Genomic DNA, 24249 nt, shown 5'->3' on the forward strand with positions numbered 1-24249 from the left:
AGTGTTTTTTGGAGATGATTTAAGAGTTGAAGATGAGAGGTAGCATTTTTCACAATGCCCCATATTGTCAGAGGAGCATTGTGTGGGGGGGAAAGAGATGATCTGTCTTTTCGGGGAAGCTGGCAAGCGAAACAATGGCAGAGCTCATGTGGCTTGTCACCGTAATTAAGAAACATGCAGTTGTCTCATGACTCCTTGAGCACTGGTGGAATGCACAGCCATCTGTCTTTGTGCATTGAAGTGCAGAAGGGGGTCTCGGAGAGACCCTTTACCTTATTTTTAAATCTTTACTGGATTATACTGGCTTTGATGAAGTGCAAGCATGGAAACTGAGAGTGTGGCCTCTAAAGGGTTCCAAAAGGGAGTTCCAAGGGTTTGCGTTTGACTTCTAAAATGCATAAGTATTTCCTGTCATGTCCAGCAAAAGTGTTATGTTCTTGATACATGTAAATAAAATAATGTTAATGAAAAAATGTCTGTCGGCAGCCAGCGCAAGTATTGATTAAAATTGAATCTAATTATAGCCACACGTAGAAAATAAGATTCATGCTTATAAAAAATGTATTATTTTTGCCCTTCTCATCATCTTCCTTGATGGCTTTGGCATTTTTAAATGTTTTGTAGAGAATATAAAACAATTTGTTAGACTAACAGCACTTGGTATGAGACATGTGATCATTTCTCCCGACCAGTTGAGCAGGAAATGTCAGTGGATGATTGCTCTGTAAAAGGAAGCAGCGATGCAACCTGAAATGCTACAGTAAGCAACCATGAGTGTGTCAACTACAAAGACACCCTGACTTCAGAATGAGTGCAAAATATTTTTTATTTTTTTTCCTAACATTTTTAAATACTCTGTCTCAATATGGACAACCATTTCAGTGGAAGGACTCACAGAGGGTAATTGAATTGTCATTATGTGATGATTCACTTTCCATAGCAGCGGCTCTCCGCTGATGTTTTACCCAATCATCTTCCACAGCCCATCTCACATCTTCCCACACAGACACTCAGAACATCTCCACAGCACTAGAGCAGGACATGTCTGTAACTGTTCTGCAAAGGTAGCTATGATTCAGCTGGAAATGTTAATGTGTCTAGCCACAGATACAAGTAATCAATACATCACAAATTCTTTGATCGATTATTACTACTCTCTAAAATCTCCTCCAAAATAATACATAAATAAAGCACTTCACACATCAACACTAACCCTGTGGACTTGTGGTATTTGTCTTATGTTGTCTAGACACAGTTCCTGGGTGTTCTGACCCAGTCTACCCTTCACAACCTCTTCAACTCAACTCTTGGCCAGAGCAAACTCACAATGCCCAATCTTGAATGTTCTGCAGTCAGTGTTTACATGTTGAAGTAATTGTTTTGGTTGAGTAGATCAACAAAGTATGTAATGTGAAGGAAAGCAGGGTACCTCTATACTTACTTCCGAGAAATGGCATTTGGTGCCTCTGAATATTCAGCGAATTTTAGTTACTTAAATCCTTGTAATGTTTTAACAACATTTTTACTATTTAAATACTCTTGCTAATGATATCATTTCCTAAGGAAAGAACCATAAAAAAAAACATATTATTCCTCAGGTGGCTCTGAAGATGCCCTCACAGTGAAAATAGGGAAAGGGGAAACATGCTTTCCACCATCTGAATGAATTTCCAGGTGGATCGGGGGGATTTGATTTGACAGTTTTAAAATAATTATTCTATCTTAATTTTCTGCATCATGAAGCTATTCGGGTAGTGATTTAATTCACCACCAGAGACCTGTAATTCTACATGTGTGATGAGAGGCAACTACAGCATGAATCAGCAGAGGGTAATGTCATGCTTGTTCTTCAATCTACAGCAAACGGAGAGTTTCCACCTGTGGTGACAAGCACGCCTACAATGACTGTGAGCCAACTGCCTGATCAGACCACCATGCCCACCATTCCAGAAGACGGGATGATCTTTCCAGAGGACTGTGAGTTATATTTCTGGCCGTAACAGAGGAACAACCTAGAGTTTTGATGTGTGTTGCTGTGTCTGTGTGTGAGTATTGGGGAGCTAGAGTTATTACGGAGAATGAAACAGTCACGAAAGACACATACACACACGCACGCACACACAGTTTTGTTCTCATGTGGTATACTTGCTTCAGAAGAAGAAAGTGTGCCATCTGCTGGCTTGAATCACCGGGAGCTTCTTCACTTGGCTTCATATTGAATCAGAGGTTGCAGAAAGGCCAGTTATCCGGTTTACAACATCGAACTCTAATTTAAATGTCATTTGTGCCAGAAAGAATTCTCTTTGATCTTACCATTTAAAGTTCATCTTTAGTTCTTAGGAACATGGAATGATATCGTACCGTATCTGCAGAAGGGCAAATACACTATTATTATGCAGGCAGCACTACTGATGAAGGGTTTGACAAAGCTAAATGCATGCAGACACGCAAGTGAACCAGCCATTAGGAGGCTAGGATTCATTCAGGCATTGACAAACCCCGCCAGGCTTTTGTTGTCAAGATTGGTTGCAAGAAATGGTAATTGCATTAATCAATATCTTGTATTCCTGCCTACAGCAGCTATGATGTTTTGTGACACCCAACCTCCTTGAGTTTTTCCTACCCTGATAAATCTCAGTGACTGCTTAATCTTCTATTTGTCATGACCTGTTTTCTGCAAGACGCCTACACCAATGTTCTTTGCATTCACGAAACTTCGCTAATTTATTCCTTGCCGCAGGCATAAAAGAATGCATGGTGCATCCTCCACTGCATCATGGGACACTAATTGTATGGGGTCATCTCTTAGACAATCAAATTCCCTGTACTTGTGCTTTCCTGGCTTGGAAATGCATTAACAGTGTAGTCCTTTCATTGTACGCACAGCATCATTGTGTAAGACCATGTTTTCCACAATTAAAAAGGGTAGTATGTATCCCTTATCACCTAAGTGCAGTTGTACCATATGGCAACGGCTTTCGTTTCGTTGTCTGGACAGATACCATGTCATTTCATGCAGTAGTGGAGATACTGATTATACTCACTGCCCAATGCTCAAAAAACCTTATTTGATGTGGTTTGGTTGGCAGACAGTGACTGGCAAATGAGCATTGAACCTACAAATCCTAGGTTCATTTTTACCATTTAGATGGACAATCTGTCTCAGTCCTCCACCCCCCATTATTTTTCTTTCTCTCTCCCTCTCTCTCTCTCTCTTTTTAATCTTCTCAGGCCACAAAGTATTGATTTCCTCTATTCTACCATTTCATTGTATTCTACAGGGCTGAATCTGGGCATCCCAAATTGCCTTCATTGTGCTGACTCATCTCTTCGCAGCTGTGCGAGAACAGGACCACTGTTAGATGGGCCCACTGATCCACAATTTCCCACAGAGAGAGGAGAATACGTTACTACTCAGTCAGACACTAATTATTGTCTGGCATATATCAGGCCTTCACAAACGTCATAAAATTGGGTATCTTATAATGGACACTCTTTCAGTCAATTGCCTCCTACGTCACTTAACAATGAGGCAGCTGCCAAGGCAGACTCTGTGTTGTATACAGCCTGGCACATAGAAGTTCAATGCGACAGCACATTGGAAGGCTCCTAATGAGTTCTGTGAGTCTTCCAGGGCTCATTTACCACCATTTACCATACTCATTTCAGGCAACTCTTTTGTTTTCCAATTCTGCATTACAGTAGGAAATAAAAGCTAATGTTAAAACAATGTACAATATGGCTTCTCAGACAGCAAAACTCTGAAAAAAATTTTACATTTCATGGATGGGATTATTTTACAAGGAAACAAAATCAACTTAATCTTAACCCCCAAATCTAGAGTTTGTCCTTGAGTCTCTTGTTTATATTAAATGAATGCCGTTTCTCAGCATCTCATTGTAACAGAGAGCAAGCGTCGCCAGTGTAACCTGAATAATGACATGCCACTCTGTTAACGGAAAAACAAGTGTAGCAAACATTAGCCTCCAGTAATTTCTTCTGTATCACAGTCTTATGGAAATGAATAATATAGCATATACTATGTCAATGTAAATGTAAAAAGTGTAAATGTCTGTCTTTGATTCTGGTATTTTTAACTGTTATGTATGATAGGTGAAAATTCACCCCAGTTAGTTCAGAACTCCGGAGCTGCATGTTAGTACATTTATTAGACAAACAACAACAATTGCTATCGGGCTCCCTTCCCAGCACAAGGCTGAAAGTGAAGACAATGATAAACCAATCGCACAAGGTTTATATAGTCAGAAGTTTAGCTTTCAGCAGGGATAACCACGTGGTGGAGTTCTCACGTCCAAGGCTCCCTGTCTTGCAAGGATGGCAGTTTTGCACAAGGTCAGAAGAAGCACAGTTCGACTGTTCTTATCGCCTCTGGTCTAAACAAGCTCTTGTACATATGCAGACTAAGTGGCACCTAATATTCTAAGAGAAATACACATACAGAAAAGCCATGTTCCTGCTTTCATAAGCACATTATTTATACAAGGAATATATGTTATACAAGGCACTTGATTATTATATTCTTAAGTCATTAACAGTGTTTGGAAATAATATCCATCAATGTACTTCCTATGATGACAGTTTTGCCTGAATGTCTTATAGATTTAGAGAAAAACATTTTCTAGGATTTTTATACTGAATGTGCATTTGTATGTGTCCTTGTATCTGAGAGACTGTGCGAGTGTGTGTGTGTGAGTGTGTGTGTGTATGTGTGTGTGAGTGTGTGTGTGTGTGTGTGTGTGTGTGTGTGTGTGTGTGTGTGTGTGTGTGTGTGTGTGTGTGTGTGTGTGTGTGTGTGTGTGTGTGTGTGTGTGTGTGTGTCTAGGTTCTCATTAATGCTTTGCATCTCTTTGACAGTTTACTCTCATTAGTGCTGCCCTGTGCCCTGGGGAGCATATCTCAATAAAGAAATAGAGGAAGATTCATAGATCTGCAAGGAACATATATATTGTTCAGTCTGTTAAGTGCCAGACAGAGAGACATAGGAGTCTCATTTAGTTTGCTAGGGCTTGGGGCTCCCGCCACATACAGGGAAATGGAGCCCGTCAATCGTCTTAGGCAAGTAAATGAGATCAAGGCTGTATAAGCCATAAGATTTGGTTTGTAGGCAGATGGGATTTCAACCAGAGTGGGGAGAGAACTCCTGTAGACCCAGAAAGCAGTGGATCAATTGGGGTTAGACAGGGTTGTATCCCTCTCTGCAGGACAGGCAATGAGAGTCTCCACATGGAGTCAAAGCTCCAGCTGGTTATAGACCTCTCTTTCTGCTTTGGCCCTCAAGTAACTGCAGCAGGTTATGAATCGATTGCCTGCCACAAAACACCGTAAATGTAAGTTAGATTTATAGTTACCAAGTAACCTCCTGTTGGTAAGGTTAGCTTTGCAGGATTGATGGATGGTAGGAGTTTGATAAATGACTATTAGAGCTGTTTTTACATAAAAAGAGTATATGATACATACAGTAATTCACTAAAGGGAATGGTTTACATTCGCACAGGTGAGGAGAAACTAAACTGAATACAACCACAGCAGTATACTGTATATTATGTGAGTGCCCCATATGGTAGCGTGTACCCCACTGAATTCTCTGACAAAAAAGGGCAGCTCAGCCAACACAGCTTCACCTATTTGACTAAAGTAATTTCTAAAATAGCGCAAGGTACAGCTACCATCTGTAGCAGGGACACATCATTATAGAACTTATGAGTTTGTCAGTATCCACAGCCCAAACCTGTCCCCTTGGAGAGGAGTTTGGCTAAGGGAGCTGTTCATGCTCTGATATGTCACAGGAAACAGATACAGAATGTCAAACATCCAAACTGTTAACATTTATGTGAGTAAAGCAGTTACTTACAAGAGGGATTAAACTAAATCATTATTTGATTGTGTTTGCAGCTGCCATGAAGTGGACATTCCATACATGTGGTGCCATTGGCCCTGAGGGACCCACGCAGAATCAGTGCAACATTGCTTATCGCAACAGCAATGTCAATGTCACGGTGGGAACAAGAACACCCTTCCAGGGGATCCAAAGCTGGATCGTGCCTGAAACAGGGGAATACAGGTAAAGACACCACTCTGACTTGCAAACCACTGTACTCACACACACATAACCACACCTAGACAAAAAGAAATGTATCTAGGGGGAAGAATCCTGGAGATAACCATTGTTTTTTGTTCATGATCGAGTGGGGGGTTCCCACTATTCCATAACTCTGTCGATGACTTCTGTTTTTACCATGAGAGTAGACATGCAAAAAAAGCCCATTCTGTAGTCAAAATGAAAGATTATCTGGTCAAACTGCAATCAAGAATGGGTAGCGATAAAACATCTCGGTTACGGATGTAACCTCAGTTCCCTAAGCGGGACCAGATTTAACATTCGGGAAAAGACACTTTCATTGACCAATCGAAGCACTTTCTATTCACGCCGGAAGGCCGAATTGCGACGAATCACCGCACTGAGCCCGCCCCCTCAGGTCCCCAAAAAATTGGGGGTGATAACGTCGCTCATCCTCTGAAGACTCTGAGCACTGAGCCTACAAGAAGAAAAAACACGCACTGTGAACGCATCATATGTTACATCTGGTCCCGCTTAGGGAACCGAGGTTACATCCGTAACCGAGATGTTCCCTATCGCAGAATCTGCGATGTAACATTCGGGACCGAATCCATTCACGCGTGCAACAGTGTCGGCCAACATACAAACGCACACGCCAACCTATTTGCCTTGCCCTCAGAGAGGTTCATGTGGCGGCGGCAGTGCGCCTTATATGGGGAATGAATTCAATATAAGTGAAACGGGATCACTGATCCCTTGCTTATGAAACTTACACCCATCTGCGCCATCCGCCTTTAATTCATAAGGGGAGATGGTCACATAATTGATAAGCATATTCGCAGGCCACATAGGGTCACAGATCGCTCGCCTGTAATACGCTCTGCAGGAAACCAGGCTCCGCCACATCCAACATGTAGTAATTAATAAAGGTGTGGCGAGAGTTCCAGCTTGCAGCTTTGCAAATGTCATCCACTGAAACACCCTTAAACAGGGCCCAGGATGACGAAACCTTACGAGTAGAATGCGCACAAAGCTTCTCCGGGGGCTTCAACGACAAACTTGTATAAGACAAAGTGATAGCCTCCACCAGCCAACGGGAGAGGCTCGACTTTGCCAGAGGTTTGCCTTTGGCGTTTGCACCAAAGCAGACGAATAACTGATCCGATTGCCTGAATGAACCAGTGCGCTCTACATAAGTGCGTAGAGCGCGCACTGGACAGAGCTTATACAAACGCTCCTCCTCCGCTGATACGAAAGGAGGGGGCGAGAATACGGCCAACTCAATGACCTGGTTACGGAACGGAGTTGTCACTACTTTGGATGTATATGCTGCGTTAGGTCGCAATACTACCTTATCCCCGGCAAAAACTGAATGCACGACGGGCTGACAGACAGCGCTGACACCAGTGCCAGGAGCAGCGCGTTTTTTAAAGATGCAAACTTTATGTCCACCGTTTCTAAGGGCTCGAACCGAGGACCCGTGAGCGCCCGTAATACCACTAGCAAATCCCAAGAGGGCAATAAGTGCCTGACAGGCACTCTAAGACACCTTATCCCAGCCATAAAGGGCGAAGCCAATGGATGAATACCGGGAGATTTGCCATTAATGCCAATATGGCAGGCGGAAATGGCTGCTAAATATACTTTGATAGTAGAAGCTGCCTTTCCTTCCTCAAACAATTGCTGTAACAATTCTAGGATGATGCCAGAGCGCAATCAATAGGGTCGTGCTGACGTGCAGCACACCATCGCTAGAACAGGCGCCACTTGAGCGTATACAGAGATCGGGTAGACGTTGCCCGAGCGCTCTGTATAGTATTCACCACTGAATCTGACAGGCCTGATGCTAAGAGCCTGTTCCTCTCTGGTGCCAGGCCCTGAGCTGCCACAGCTCTGGTCTGGGGTGCCAGACCATTCCGTGAGCTTGTGAGAGGAGATCTCTGCGCAGAGGGAGCTCCCACGGAGGTTGCACTGACAATCTGATTAAGTCCACTAACCATGGCTGATTGGGCCAATGGGGCGCTACTAATATCAGCTCTATTCCCTCCTCCTCCACCCTGCAAACTACCTGATGCAGCAGCGGGATCGGAGGAAAAGCATAAAGACGCATGCTGGGCCATTGCTGGCTCATCGCGTCCACGCCTAATGGAGGGTTGTTGCCTCCTAGCGAGAACCACAGAGGGCAGCAGGTGTTTTCTCTGTTCGCAAACAGGTCCACCTGTGCCCTGTAAAATCGTAGCCAAATCTGGTCGACCACCTGACGGTGGAGGCACCAGTCTGCTGCTTGAGGGTTGCCCCTTGACAACAGGTCTGCTCCGTAATTGAGATGACCTGGAATGTGCACCGCTCTGAGAGAGCGAATGCGCCTCGCCGCCCACAAGAGTAGTTGGTTTGCCCAATGGTAAAAATCGTTCGCAGTTCTAACACATTTATATGTGACGCGGTTTGCGTTGATGACCAACGCCCGTTCACAGAATATCCTACAGCATATCGCACCCCAGCCTGCCGTGGAGGCGTCTGTGGATACGATAACGCAGCGCGTCACTATGCCTAGTGGAGCCGCTGCTGAGAGGAAATGTGGGGTTAGCTATATGGCCAAGGCCTGCCAACATCTGAGATCCACCGTGACCAAGCGAAACTTGTCCCTGGTGGAGCTGAGCTTTAAAGACAGATACCACCCCTGGAATGGCCGCGCATGCAGCATCCCTAGCGGGAGCGCAACTGCAGCGGCTGCCATCAATCCCAACAGTTTTTGACAGCGAAGGGATGTGACTTTTTTCCCCAGTCTGAACTGTTGCACACATGCCCTGATAACATTTATTTGTGCCTGCGACAGACCTACCGTCATTGAGACGGAGTTCACTGTCCTGCCCAGGAAGTGAGCAGTCTGCTGTGGACATAATATGCTAATTTCCTTGTTGATCACGAATCCGAGGCAGTACAGGTGTGACACCACTAGATGGCACTCTTGCACCGCCTCTGCCTCTGAGCGAGAGCATAAACCCAGTCCCCCAGACAGCAGGCTTGCTTCTGCAATGGGGCGATGGTTGCTGCTACACACTTTGGGCCCTATTTAGACGATCAGAAACGCAAGTAGGACGGCGCCAAACGCAAGTAGCTGTGTGGGCGGCTCTATGGCGCAGTTGCTATTATAACGGCGGAAAAAACACACTTGCGCTGTCAAATGGGTTGGTCCAAAGGAGGTTACTCAGCCATAGGTGTGGTTCGGGCGTAATATGCAATAAACCAATCAGAGCGTCATCTCACATTCCCTTTAAGAGCGAGGAGCGCATATTCCATAGCGGCTTGTTATTATAATGGCGGAATTACCTGGAGGAAGACCGGAAAAGTTCACAGCCGAGGAGACCGACGAAAGATTTACACCAATTTTTTGGCAAGCCGTATATAATTACAAGGAAAATAATGTATTTACCACATGAGGAAATCATTGTGTAATCCATATCCAAGATATTTTTTAAAAAGGCATACATCTAGCGTACACATTGACCCAAATGATTCAGGTTAATTGAAGCTGCATGACATTTGATTTATTGTATGGCTTTGTAAAAAGCCGGGAGATAGATATGTATGGGGATGCGAGAAACCCTCCAAAAGTTAGCAAAGTCAAGCAAGCATGGGAAAATATTGCCGTGATTGTTTCTGCTACGGGGCACCCGAAAACGGCCACACAATGCCGAAAACGCTTTAATGACGTCCGGAGACGTGGGAAATCCAAGCTGGCAGGTAACACACGTTCTCTTGGCCTCACGGGAGGTGGATCTACCTCGACCCAGGACCTGACGGCAGCAGAGGACATCTCCAGGTCTACCCTCACGCCTGAGAGCGTGCAGGGATTTGGGGGCATGGAAATCGGCACCCAACCCAGTGCACCAGCTGACCAAACCCAAGGTACATAAATAAAGTCCACATACACAGAGATGAGTTTACAAGATTTATAATAATACTGGCATATTAATAAATGCAACAAAGCCATACAATAAATCAAATGTCACGCAACTTCAATTAACCTGAATCATTTGGGTCAATGTGTACATGTATGCCTATTTTTAAAATATCTTGGATATGGATATCACAATGATTTCCTCATGTGGTAAATACTTTATTTTCCTTGTAATTATATATGGCTTGCCAAAAAATTGGTGTAAATCTCTCGTGTAGACGAGAGAAGTAAAGTGTAGGCAACTGTGCAGCCAAGCACGCGTCCCTAAAATAGCGTTCTGAATACCCGCCACAGACTTTACACATTGCGCCTCTGACATTAGACTAGCTTTTTTCTGGTCAACGACGCACGCCGTTGTTTTGAAACTGCAAAATACCACTTGCGCCAGAGAAACGCCTTCTCTGTTCCGCCCCCGCCCATGTCGGCGCAAGTTCATTTCAACGCTCGCCTCTGGAGGGAAAATCCCGCTGTGCGCCGGGTGCAAGATAGGAATGATACATGCGTCGGTGACAATGTCAATTGCGCTGGGTGCAAGATAGGGACCTTTGTGTGTGGCATTGGTACACGTGGCATTCAATATACATAGATTTAATACAGGCAGATAATTCCCGTCCTTTTCGGGGACGAGAAATAATCCGCTGCAGTGGCCCTGGTTTGCCTCCTCTGACGGCACTGACTTATGGCCCTCTTTGTAATCAGGGGGTTTATCTCCTGTTGTAGGAGATGAACCCGCCCCTGAGGCACCACTGACTGGACCACCCACCCTCTCTGAGGAAGGTGGGGGCACACCATCACAAATGATTGACAAATGTGGGTGGAGGGTACAGTGAGGAACTTACATCAGCCGTGTAACCTGGGAGGGGGGGGGGCCGGGCAACTGCAGTGAATAACCACTCTTATAGTTTTGTGCACCCCTGGCGAAGCAGTGTATGCGCGCAGTGTGAACCCGCTCATAGCCAATCTGCCCTTATAGATCTGTGCCCGCTCCCCTGAGGAGAAGGGCAAAAGACCTGGGTACACACCACACATTGTTTGTGTAAGGGTACCGTGGGTGTACTGAGGGGAAAAAGTACCCAAGCATAACTTATGTTTGTGACATGTGAGGTTTATGAGGACTTTGCCTGACATGAAGGTTTCATGTGGGTGGCGGGCAGTCCTTTTTTGGTGGTGGAGACCACTTCCCTTCCCTTCAATGAAAAGCGATCAGGCTGAGACCTGTTCAGCTCTCACACAAGGCAGGAAGCCCGTTGGAACAGGGCTGCCGTGGTGGATGTGTTGAAGGGGAATTAAAACATGCATGACTTTATTGCTTTTCCTACGGGGGCAATGTGTGACATGCAGTGCTGTGCTTATGAAACACAAACTTACACGCCACGCTCAACATGAGGCTACATGTGAGCAGCAGGCAGTCTTTTATCGGTGGCGGGGCTGACACAGGGTAATGGGTGAGATTGGGGAAGTGTCCCCGCAGTGTAGCCCATTACAGCATCGCCGCCCACTCCCGATGTTGTCCAGCAGCTCTCCTGTGTCACAGGAGGGAGGGGGAAGGAGGGATGGCGTAGAGGAGGGATGGTTGTTATCTACGCCGTGCCTCTCCAGTTGAGCAGGCATCGGCTGTCTCGCATCCTCGCTGTCGCCGACGACGAGCACTGCTCAGAGTGCATCAGCCGTCTCGCATCCTCGCTGTTGCCGAAAGCGAGCACTGCTCAGAGTGCATCAGCCGTCTCGCCTCCCCGCTGTTGTTGATGGCGAGCACTGCTCAGAGTGCATCAGCTGTCACGTCTCCCCGCTGCTGCTGACGGTGAGCACTGCTTGACTGGAGAATCCTGGAGGAAGGACGATCCGGGATGGGTTAAAAGCAGAGGGTGAATTCACAGCGACCTCAGGCCTGCGTGCGTGTGTGTGTGTCCTGGATCGCCTATCATATATAACACGTGTGTGTTGCAGTGAATCGCTTGTGCAATAAAAACTGACTTGAAAGTCAGCCTTGTTTGTTTGTTTTGTTTTGCTGTCTCATCTCCCCGCTGTTGAGCAGCAGCACTGGGCTCCAGCAGCAGCGCTGGGCTCCGGCAGCAGCGCTGGGCTCCGGCAGCATCGCTGGGCTCCGGCAGCAGCACCGGGCTCCAGCAGCAGCTCGCTTCCTCGCTGATGTTGACGGTGAGCACTGCTCAGAGTGCATCAGCTGTCTAGCATCCCTGCGGTCCAAGCATGCGGAGCATCCAGTCTGCCGAGGCACTGGAATGAGAGAAAAACATTAGTACAGAACTAGTTCGAAGCTCACCAATGGTGACAGCCGTTGACGGTAAGCTAGCTAGCTAGCAGTGTAGTCAAGGGCTAGAGCTAACAAGCTAGGCAGCTAGCACGAACATTCTGAAGACCAAGTGTTAACTCGTGAACTCACGCTAGCGACATGAGTACAGTACGAGTTTGTTTACTTCCCTCACGGGAACAAGCTAGTTGCAGGGAAGCCAGTAGACTAGCCTGCTATCAAGCTAACAGCCAACAAGCTAGGGAGCTAACTCGAACTTACGAGTGTTAACTCGTAACTCACGCCAGCGACAGGAGTACAGTACGAGTTTGTTTACTTCCCCAGTCTCGATGTGTCTGTAACGAGAGAAGGTTAGAACAGACATCGCAGGCTGGGACGTGGCCACTGCCTGGACATCATCTGAATGAAACACAAATTAGCAAGAGCTATATCAACGTAGTGCGTTGTAAGCAGTAGTGAGACGGCAAGTCGAGGACGAGCGTGGTCACCAGCTAGACAGCAGCTTGCTTAAAACGTTGAATATCCTTGCAGCACTCAGAGCTAGTAAGGGAATTAATCCGCAACTCACCAACTCGAAAGAGTAAAATAGCACACAAGAATAAAGGATACGCTTGAGCGTGTAGAAGGTTTTTTGACGGTCTGTAGCTTCCAGTAGCGAAGAAGTCAAAGAGGATGAGCAACTTAATCACAATTCAGCCTTCCGGCGTGAATAGAAAGTGCTTCGATTGGTCAATGAAAGTGTCATTTCCCGAATGTTACATCGCAGATTCTGCAATAGGGAACCCAAAGCTGGCTGGTTTACTAATGTAGCACCCAGCATGAGTAGGGGCTGTCATCAGGCATGGGCAGTAACCTGCCGTTGGCTAAAAAGTGATCTATGTTTGAGCAGGATGGAGGAAACAGACATACATATTTCCCTGTTTCTCTGTCTTTTATGTATGTGTGTGTTTTGATTTGTTCAAGGGTGTGTATAAATGTGCCATAAAACGATTTTCCATATGAATAATGGATGACATGGCATCCTTTTAGTAAAAAAATAATGCAGGAAAAACCACATGTGGTTATGAATCGTAGTTCAAATGATAGAATGGTCTATACTCAATTTTTCCACTCATACCACGACTATTACATATATGCATGTTATTTCCATGTAATATGATGTCCTTCCACCACTGAATAAGTTAGACAAATCATACATCATCAGAAAATGTTCCTAATAATTTCAAATGCAAAGCCACCGTCCTGGGAAAAGAAATGTAGATCCAGTATTAGCTATCTGACATAGTAGGCCTGTGTGCTGACTCTATAGTGTTACTGCAGGGCAATCCACATGGATAGGTAAAACTGCATTTCTCTGACATATGCTGCTACATTATAATGCACACGCTAAAACCTTAATGTTAAGTGGAAACAGTTGTTATGCTTCTAAAAATGTTTCCCTTCTGGAAAATGTCCAATTTACTTAATTGTAATTGCAAAACCGTCAAATTTAGCCGATGTATAACAACTACTAATATAGGAAGAAATGAACAAGTAGCAGTTACACTATGGACATCAACCAAGCAGATTACTTACTCACAGGTCGTGTTTTTTTTCAAAAAACAAATAATTAAATAAAACTGATCTTTAAGAAACCAATCAGTACTCACTGACACCACTGGACGTAGATGACAAGGACTCAAGAATTCAGATTTATTCTAAACAGCAGTTTCCTGTACAATTCAAAAGGAAACGTATCCACTATGAATTCAAAACAATAAATACATAACTCCACACTTAACCACACACTTACTATCATATATACATAGGAGTTTCTGCATACTACAGGTATACTGCATAAAATGAGAAATCATTTTTAATCCAGTAACTGTTGTATAGTTGTTAACACAATATAATAGAAAATAACATAATAACTCAAATGTGTTTCCTCATTGGGTGAACAGAATTACAGTGTATGGCGCATCAGGTGGTCTGAGTGTAATGGATGTGGTCAGGTCACATGGCATCTATATCGTCGGGGACTTCCAGCTGAAGAAGGATGAGGTGCTTTACATTTTGGTTGGCCAGCGAGGGGAGGATGCCTGCTCAAATGTGAGTCCAACTTTCAAATTCACTCTGAAATAAATCCCATGAGCATAGACCAGATGTGGATAGTCCATACATAACTACATTTAGACCATCTCACTGCAACCAGGTAAATGTAGTGTAGTGCCCCAAAAAATGTAAACATGCTACAGAATTATGCATATTTCCAAAAAGAGATTCCAAAGCAGTGAACTACAGACATATGTCTTTTACCTGCTGTGCAAGCTGAGAGGTTCTGGGGCAGAGTATGAGACTCATTGACCCCAAGAATCACTATAATTGCCCAGACTGTCCTAGTATCTCATGGTATTTACAGTTTCATTACATACCTATGTACGAAGCAGATTCTCCTTCTACATTTATTTGCATCTTTTCCTGTGCAGGTTAACACAGCTCTAAGCAGATTCTGTTCTGAGCAAATAGGACCCAACAAGTCAATGATCAAAGGCGGAGGAGGTGGAGGAGGGGGTGCCACCTACGTCTTCAAGGTACTGGTCTGTTGCCAGCTCTACTGCAATTAGGAGATGATGCTCAGACCCCTCACTGACCATAGTGTTTGGTTACTATGGTTACAGATGGTCAATGGAACCCACAAGCCTCTACTCATTGCATCAGGAGGTGGAGGCAAAGGCTACAATAGCCATGCAGGAGACCAGAAAGAGATCACAGACATGGACCCTAAAGTGCTGGGACGCAACGGCCTGTCAGCAGAAGCAGGTATTTTGGGTTTGCAGTTTTTGTCTCAAACTGTGGATGCCTCTTCAGGTCCCACTGATCTCTTTTTATAATAGTATACAATAGTAATGTGTATGCCACCATGAAGCGATTATATAAATCTGAAGAGAGTGATGGAGTACCACTGCAATTAAGTTCAATGGCCGATGATATGCTAACTACTGGAAGCTAGCAGGAAGTGTAAAAATGTGCATGTATCAACATGAATTTGCAGAGACTAATTTTTTTCAAACAGATATGAGCAAACCACGTTTCGAGATCAATTCAATTCAATTTTATTTAGTTTATGTAGCGACAATAACAATTTATAAACCATAAAATTGACTCACAGTGCTTTACAGAGCCAAGGTAAGTAGGCTAGCACAGAGTATGTAGATATATCATGAGCGGGGTAGGGATATCATGACAGTGTGGTGGGGATAGGTAGGTGAAGGCAGAGTGTTTCTGCGAGTCGATCAGATGGAGAGACTACAGCAGCATCCCACAGTGGAGGCAGTCTAGACTAGGGGAGGAAGAAAGGGAAAAAGTGAGTGAGCAGAGCTTAGCTGCCTAGTATGCCTACATGTTCTTAATGGATATGGTAATGCGGAATAATGTTTTCACAGCCATCTGCATTTGTGGGCAAAGGTCATGCTATAAGAAAAAGAAAATTTGATAAGCAGATAAAAAGGTACATTTAGGTAAACAATTAACAGTGGATAATATGGCCACTTTATCAGTATTAATGCCTTAGCATAATATGATACAGAAGCAGACGAAGAGGGAGAGGATGCCAAGTGTGGTGTGTGTGAATTTAGTTTATGTTTAGTTTTGATGAAGTATGTTTAGTTAAGGTTGACTGACACTCAGGAACCATTAAGGCCCTCCTACACAGTACATCATGCACTGTCTGTAGCCCACTGCTGCTAAACACAGCAACATGGCTGTCAAGAAGTATTAAGTATGTTGTGACAGGTGACAGGTTTTTGATGCATTATTCAAGACTATGGGATGCACTAAAGAGGAATGTCTTTAGTCTAGATTTGATATGTCCCCTTCCTCGGATGGCAAGAAGATAATTCCACAGGAGGGAGTCTTGATAGGCGAAGGCTCTGCCTCCTATGGTGCTTTTTGATGTTCTTGGGATTACGAGGAGACGTGCACTCAGGGAACTATACTAAGTGGTGTTGGTGGGCAATAGGGGACAACTAATTTATTGAGGTAATTTGGTGCTAAGCTGTTTAAAGCTTTGTATGTTAGAAGGAGAACTTAAAAATCAATTCTACTTTTGACAGGGTGCCAGTGCAGAGAGGCAAGTGAGATATGTTCATAATTTTTTTATTCTAATAAGTGTGCAAGCGGTAGCATTCTCTATAAGTTGGTGGTTGTTTATTGAGTTGTTGCTACATCGGACAGAATAGCCTTGTAGTAGTCTAGTCGCAACATAATAAAAGCACCAGTTAGGGAAATAACTTTTCTGATTGTTTTCTTTGAAAGGGTGTCATCAGCATAGAAATGGAAGTTATGACAGCACCTTAGGGTAGCATGTACAAGGACAAACACAAGGGTCCAAGCACATACCCTGTTGAACATACTCTGTTGTGATTGGACGGCTCATTGTGGACATGAACAAACTGAAGACAGTCAGAAAAATAAGATCTAAAGCAGGATACGAAACGGCACCAGTATTGAAATGCACTTATCATCAGATATTAGAAGGTCATTCAGAACTTAAACTAAGGCCATTTTAATGATGCAATTTCATATTTTTTTCATGTAGAGTTGATTTGCTATTTCTTTTTCAAGTATTTTTGACAAGAAAGGGGGATTGAATATAAGCCTATAGTTAGCCAGGTTATCAGCAAGCTTTTTGAGAGAAGGTTTAACTAGAATGCGTTTCGTGAACGAACTGCGAGAGTGTGCTTGCTCTGTTGCGGCCATGACCTTTGACGTTGCAGCCATAACATCACACAAAAGATCAGACATGGCAACCAAGCTCAACCATTATATTTTGGCTCCACTGACGTCTAGACATATGACGGTGTCTTTGTTGTTCTGTTTTTGTTTGCTTGTTTATTGTGAAAGGGTCTAGTGTGTTACATTTAGCTTGGAGAAGTCTTAAATAGACTCCAAGTGACATTTGTCTTATTGTGTATGTGTAATTTACCTCCAAAGGTCGTGTTAATCCATGAGTGCACCTGAATTGTGCGGTATTTGCTGAGTTTTAATCTGCTTGTTTTAATTGTGTGTGTTGCGGCTGCAATAAATCTTGTCTGTGCTTCAAATGTAAATATATTTATTGTCTCTCTATGGTGGAAATCAGATGTATGATGGAACTTGCATATTAACTATGCACAAACATTTCAGCTGTCATGGTGATAAAAGTTCCAGAGTTTCGTTATACTGACTTACTGAGCTAAGTGTTGATACACTTCGTAAGAAATTATGATCTAGGTAAAAGGAAACATCTCTGCAACAATATGGGAATTAATGCGGTGGCTTGTTCATACGGAAAACAGGTATGTAAACGCGATGCACTGTTCTAAATCTAGCTACAGACAGACGTGAATAACATTGAAAAATCGCTGTGGTCTACACAGATGTTTTTAAGTGATGTAGCCTAGAGGTGTATTTGGCTCAATGATGGTTGGGATTGTTAAAATTGTCGATTTTTGGCCAGATAGATTGCCTACTTCTTGCAAAGGCAAACCTTTGGAATACAGGCAGCTCATGAGTATGGTTGTCTTTGGAACAGAATGTGTACAAAATTTAAAATTCTTTGGTGTCGGTTGGTTGGTCTGAAACGTACTGGAATGTACCTTGCGAAAACTTGGGGTAGTGAACCGAAATCTCCAGTATGGCAGTTGAAATAATAATCGCACAGACATTTAATCTGTGTGCCAGTTGCATGTTAGCTCCCGCTAGCATGTATGCTAATAGCTTAGCTTAGGCTAGCTAGCTGCTTATATTGTTTTACTATGGGGCTAGGCTAGTTGCTTCGCATATTGTAGCAATGGTGTTCGCGAATGAGTTGTTGATCAAGCTGTCTTGTATACTTCCACTTGCTTTTTACATTTCCATGGCTGTGTGTGTTGTGTTAACCCTGTCTCTTACTGTCTGTGTAAGAGGAGGTTGAAACTCTCAGCCCAGCTAGTCATTTATTTATTTTGATGCCACCGCCGTGTTACAGAAATAAAGTCTAGTCCTAGAGTGGGTGACGTCTCAATGGCTCAAGATTCCCCCATGTTAGTCTATGAGAGAAAAAGGTGATGAAAAAGAGGAATAAAAAAGAAGTGGCAAGGAGAACCGCCACGAAAAGATATAGCAGGTTGCACCGAATCAGGCCGGACGTTTCGGTGTTGAACGGCGTCTGTACCTCGAACGAGCGAGGGCTGATTCGATGCAAGAAAAACGGGCAAGCACACTAATCACTGCTTTTATGAATTATTGTGGAAAATATCGCGAAATTAGTGAATTGTTCATTACATGTGTTTCCTTTTTATAAGGAAAGTGCATGTTTGATACGTTTTGTAGGGATGTGGTCTAGGAGGCACGTTGGTGATTTAGATACGATCTGGGAAGTGAGTTCAGAGTACATCGGGTTCAGGGGTGTTACAAAGGTAGTTATAGTGCATACCAGAAGAGCATGGAGGGGGAGGAGACTGTGATTTTTTTCTCTTATTGTTAAAATGTAATTATTGAAAAAGGTCATAAAATCGTTACTGCTACATGTCATAGGAACAGAATGTCAGATTGCAATGTGGTTGGAATGTGATTTTGGTTGCAATGGTGCTCATGGTTTTAGCACCTAAAATTGGAAGAGCCAATGGCCTGATCTACTAACACATATGGCCGACAGTAACCAAAGCCCTAAGCTGATTGGCCACATTGATGATTTGACTTATACGTTTAGCATCCATTCCCACACAATACCATGACACTAAATAAACTCTTTTCATTGTGAGTGGGAATGAGGTTGCTTATAATTGTGTGCGTGTGTGTGTGTGTGTTTGTGTGTGTGCTTGCGTATGGGGTATGTTCCTGTAGATTTTTTTGCTTTAAATGCCCAACCCTACTTCATGCAACTTTTAAATTGATAGTAGTGCTCACACCACAACTACATGGCTTTTAGTCTTATATGAGTAACGTTGAATAAACTGCGGATGCAGTCGATCACCATTTTTTACATTTTTCCGCAAATTTAATTTATTTAAAAGGAAAAACTGAAATATCTCATTGAGATAAGTATTCAGACTCAGTACTAACTTGAAGCACCTTTGGCAGCGATTACAGCCACAAGCCTTCTTGGATATAACTTGATAGTTTTTGCACACCTGGTTTAGTTTTTTTTATGCCATTTGTTTCTGCAGATCTTATTGGATGGGGAATGTCGTGGACAGCCGTTAGAAGGTCTCTCCAGAAATGTCCAATTGAGTTCCTGCAGGGCCACTCAAGGACATTTACAGAGTTGTTCCCTAAGCCACTGTTGTCTTGGCTTGTGCTTACGGTCATTGTCCTGTTGGAAGGCGATCCTTCAGTCTAGCCTGAGTGCTCTGGACCAGTTTTTCCTTAAGTATATCTTTGTACTTTCAGCTTTCCCTGAACCCTGACTTGTTCCTGTTGCTGAAAAACACCCCCACAGCATGATGCTTCCACCACCAAGCTTCACCGTTGGGATGGTATTGGGCAGATGATGAGTGGTGCCTGGTTTCCTCCAAACACGATGCAATGAAAAATAAGTTCAAACAGTTCCCAATAATCTTCTTCCTCACAATCTGAGAGTCCTTTGCAAACTCTAAGCGGGCACTCCTGTGTCTTTCATTGAGAAGAGGCTTCTGTCTGACCACTCTGCCAGTAAAGCCCAGATTGGTAGAGTGTTGCAGTGATGGTTATCCTTCTGGATGTTTCCCCATCTCCACACAGGATCACTGGAGCTCAGCAAGAGTGACCATTAGGCTTCTGGTCACCTCACTTACCAAGGCCCTTCTCCTCTGATTGCTTAGTTTGGCAGGGCAGCCAGCTCTTGGGTTGTTATTGTGGGGTATTGAGTGTAGATTGATGATTGAGGTTGATATCTCTGTGTCTGAATGATGCAACGCTTATTATGTAAACATTAAATAATTAAATATCATTACACCATGGCATGTCACAGTCTATCCAGGTTAAGGTGGCTATGGTAGGGTTTGGTGTCTCTAACACAGAGACTTTAAGTTTAACATTGATTAACAAAAACTGCATTGATAGAAAAAACTGAACAATAGCACATTGGCATTGAAACACTTGTTTTGAAATTAACTTTGGCCACTGAAACTGTTGACGTTTTTTCTGAGCTTTTTCAATGACACTCTTTTCTTTGGTTTTTGGATGTCAGAACTTTTCAATGTCCACCTTGTGTGTATGCTTTTGGTGTGAGAAGGAAGGAGTTTAATGGGAGGGCCAAGAACTACTGCGGACTGCGGGCACGCCAGAGAAAAAGGGGACCGTCACCGCCTGTGCCTTCGCTGCTTGGTCAAGGACCACGCGGCTGCCGCCCTCGGTGACGACGACCCCTCATGTGAACTCTGTGCCGAAATGGATTTGGCCAGAGTCAGGAAGCGCCTGGCGTTCTGGCAACGCAGCGGCTCTGGTGCGCGTACTCCAGCTTCGTGCTCCTTCAGCTTCCAGCAGCGTGGTGTCTGGCAACCGCCCTCGAGCCGTAGCCTCACCCGCTAGCCCTTCCCCCTCTCCCATCCCTCCCCTCGCCCCGCTGGTGACCACGGAACGCGAGGCGGTGGAGCTGCCCTCTTGCCTACTTTCGGTCTAGCTCTGGCACCAGGAGTATTCACGAAATGCGTAGAAGCAGCCATCGCCCCTTTGCGGAGACAAGGCTTGCGAATTCACAACTACTTAGACGACTGGCTTATTTGCTCAAAGTCAAAAGAAGCGCCGTTGCAAGAGTGCCATCTAGTGGTGTTGCACCTACATCGTCTGGGCTTCGTGGTGAACAGGGAGAAAAGCGTCTTAATTCCCAGTCAATCCGCTCTCTTCCTAGGCATTACTTTAAACTCCACATCTATGACGGTTGGTTTATCTCAAGGAAGAATAGAGGCAATCAGGTCGTGTGTGAGTCAGTTCAAGCTGAAAAAGAAAGTCTCATCCCTTCTTTGCCAAAGGCTGATGGGGATGATGGCTTCCGCCGCTGTAGCGTTACCACTCGGAATGCTACACGCACGGCCCTTCCAATCGTGGTACCTCTCTTTGAAACTCAGTTCCACCAGGAACAGTTACAAGAGGGTGACAGTGGATGCCAGGTGCCTGAAAGCCCTGGCGATCTGGAGAACGCCACACTTCCTCACTGCGGCAGCGCCGATGGGCATAGTGAGCCGTCGCTTAGTGATAACCACAGACACTTCCACGACAGGGTGGGGAGCGATCTGCGAGGGGAAATCAGTGAACGGCCTCTGGTCTGCGACGGTGGCCGATTCACACATAAATGACTTAGAACTCAAGATGTTCCTGGCGCTGTATGGAGTTAGGAAGCTGTCAGAATGTTCGTGTGTATAAAATAGATAAGCGTGCATATTTTTTGAAGTTGAGCAGAAAATAAATATTTGTAAACTCTTACAAACACCAAATGCAACATCACGATTACGATTTCTTCATTACAAATACGAATTCACGAATTACAAACACGAAATGCAACTTCACAAATACGAATTCACGAATTACAAACACGAAATGCAACTTCACAGTTACGGTTCCTTCAGTACGAATACGAATTCACAAACGTGACTAAACTGTCAAAAATACGTAACCACTTTCATACGTCACCACAGACATTATTATTGAGCAGAGGATACATCGATCCCACAGACTGCGCATGCGTTCAAGTTCCCGACCAAAGCCAAGATAAACTGATAGTGGCTTAACAACGTGATCGTGACCGGGGTGATAAAACGAACTGTACTGAAGGAACCGTAACTGTGAAGTTGCATTTCGTGTTTGTAATTCGTGAATTCGTATTTGTGAAGTTGCATTTCGTGTTTGTAATTCATGAATTCGTAAACCAGATTATCATATACCACAACAAAAGGTTGCCAGACCTGTTTGCATTACAAGCCTAGCTCATTTACATTAGTGGCCTAGGAGTGGTCTTAAAACAGTATATATGCCTAGAATTGTGAATGCTTGTTATTCAGTGCTACACCGCTGAATCCAGGTTACTTCGTCACTGCACATTACTGGAATAAAGATTGCTGCATCAGAAACAAAGAAACTTCCTTCATATCTTACACGCATCAGTACGACCCCATCAACTGCGCTCTGAGTGTCATTTTAGAATTCCTACAGCATTTATTTGACGAGGGGAAGGCTGCTTCCACTCTCAAAGTTTACCTGGCAGCTATTTCGGCCTGTCATGCAGGCATCAATGGTAAAACCCCAGGTAATCACCCATTAACGTCACGCTTTATGGCTGGCGTTAGGCGTCTCAGAGTGCCCTCATGGGATCTACTGGTGGTTTTACGCGCTCTTACAGGGCCTCCGTTCGAGCCCCTTGAGGAAGTAGACATGAAATTAGTCTCTTTTAAAACTGCGCTTTTACTGGCTCTGGTGTCAGCCAAGCGCGTGGGCGATTTGCGAGCTTTGTCAGTCAGCGCATCTTGCCTTCAGTTCGCCATCGCTGGTGACAAAGTGGTTATGCGACCTAATGCTGCCTACACACCCAAGGTGGTTTCGACTCCTTTTCGCAACCAAGTAATTGAGTTGGCAGTATTTTCGCCTCCTCTTTTCGCTTCGGCGGAGGAGGAGCGCTTGAATAAACTATGCCCGGTGCGCGCTCTCCGATGTTATACGGAGCGCACGAGTGCTTTCAGAAAAGCTGACCAGCTGTTTGTCTGCTTTGGCGCACATGCAAGGGGCAGACCTCTTTCAAAACCGAGCCTTTCCCGTTGGATAGTGGAGGCTATCGTTTTATCTTATAAGAGTTTATCTTTGGAGCCCCCAGTGAAGTTGCGTGCGCACTCCACTCGGGGAGTTTCTTCCTCCTGGGCCTTGTTGAAAGGCGTCTCAGTAGAAGACATTTGTAAGGCTGCAAGTTGGAATTCTCGCCACACTTTCATTAGATTCTATATGTTAGATGTGTCGACCCCCTCCTTTTTGCAAGGAGTCTTGCAAGCTGAAAATTCAATAGCCCCCCAGAGCCTGTAAATGGTTTCTTAATATGAACGGTTGTCAGTCCTTTTCAGGGTTAAATGCTGACATTCCGGTATATGGGGATATCGTGAAGACATACGATTGGAAATCATTGTAGTCTACGTGGAGAGGTTATTGATAATGTACTATGTGTTCATTGGCTTTTATATCTAAATGCAGATGAACCGTTTATATGAGAAATCACGTAGGCAGGTGCTGAGAGCACTCTGGGCTACGTGATAAGATGGTATAGTAATGTGTGTTCATCTGCTTTTATGTGATAAATACATATGAACCGATGTGAAGGGGAATCATGTAGGCTAGTGATCAGAGATCGTTGTAGCCTACGCAATAAAGGATTGCCCCAATGTTATTGATAACATACTATGTGTTCATTAGCCTTTGTAATTAAATGCAGATGAACCGTTATATTAGAATTCACGTAGGCAGGTGTTAAGAGCACTCTGGGCTACGTGAGTGGAAGGTAAAGTGATGTGTGTGTTCACCGGCTTTTATATATGATAAATGCAAATTAACCGATGTAAAGGGGAATCATGTAGGCTGATGATCAGAGATCGTCGTAGCCTACATAAAAAGGATTGCCCTGTGATGTTAACCACCAGCTACCGTGTGAGCCTCTTGGGAGGTCAGAAGTACGAGGAGCTGGTTAAGGTTGATTGACACTGTATTTTTCACGCGTGAAGGGCTAGGTCCATCTGGTAATGTCGTAGTGTTCTACGACAAGGAACGTCTTGGTTACTTACGTAACCTCGGTTCCTTCAGTGGAACCGCAGACATTACCAAGGTTGCGTGTACAGTGTCCATCCTTCTTGGAGTGGGTGTGTTCTTATGTTACGCTCAAAATTGTCCAAGAGGATATCGATATGTCAAGCGCTGCTATTTATGCGCTCCTGAGGGGGCGGGCTCAGGAGATGATTGACATATCTCAGCCTTCCGGCGTGAATGAAT

General features: G+C 44.3%; 1 protein-coding gene across 1 annotated transcript in view; it reads left to right on the forward strand.

Moving 5' to 3' along the window:
• alk (ALK receptor tyrosine kinase) overlaps positions 1 to 24249 on the forward strand; it is a gene marked incomplete at both ends in the record, with an annotated part of 321781 nt that overhangs the window by 281301 nt on the left and 16231 nt on the right. Inside the window, 5 exons of the mRNA XM_080850148.1 lie at positions 1861 to 1977; positions 5914 to 6082; positions 14253 to 14400; positions 14778 to 14882; positions 14970 to 15111. Coding sequence (XP_080706274.1) covers positions 1861 to 1977; positions 5914 to 6082; positions 14253 to 14400; positions 14778 to 14882; positions 14970 to 15111 — 681 coding nt within the window. The remainder of the gene's footprint in view (positions 1 to 1860; positions 1978 to 5913; positions 6083 to 14252; positions 14401 to 14777; positions 14883 to 14969; positions 15112 to 24249) is intronic.

Source organism: Sprattus sprattus (genome assembly GCF_963457725.1).
Source record: "Sprattus sprattus genome assembly, chromosome: 13".
Taxonomy (NCBI): Eukaryota; Metazoa; Chordata; class Actinopteri; order Clupeiformes; family Clupeidae; genus Sprattus; species Sprattus sprattus.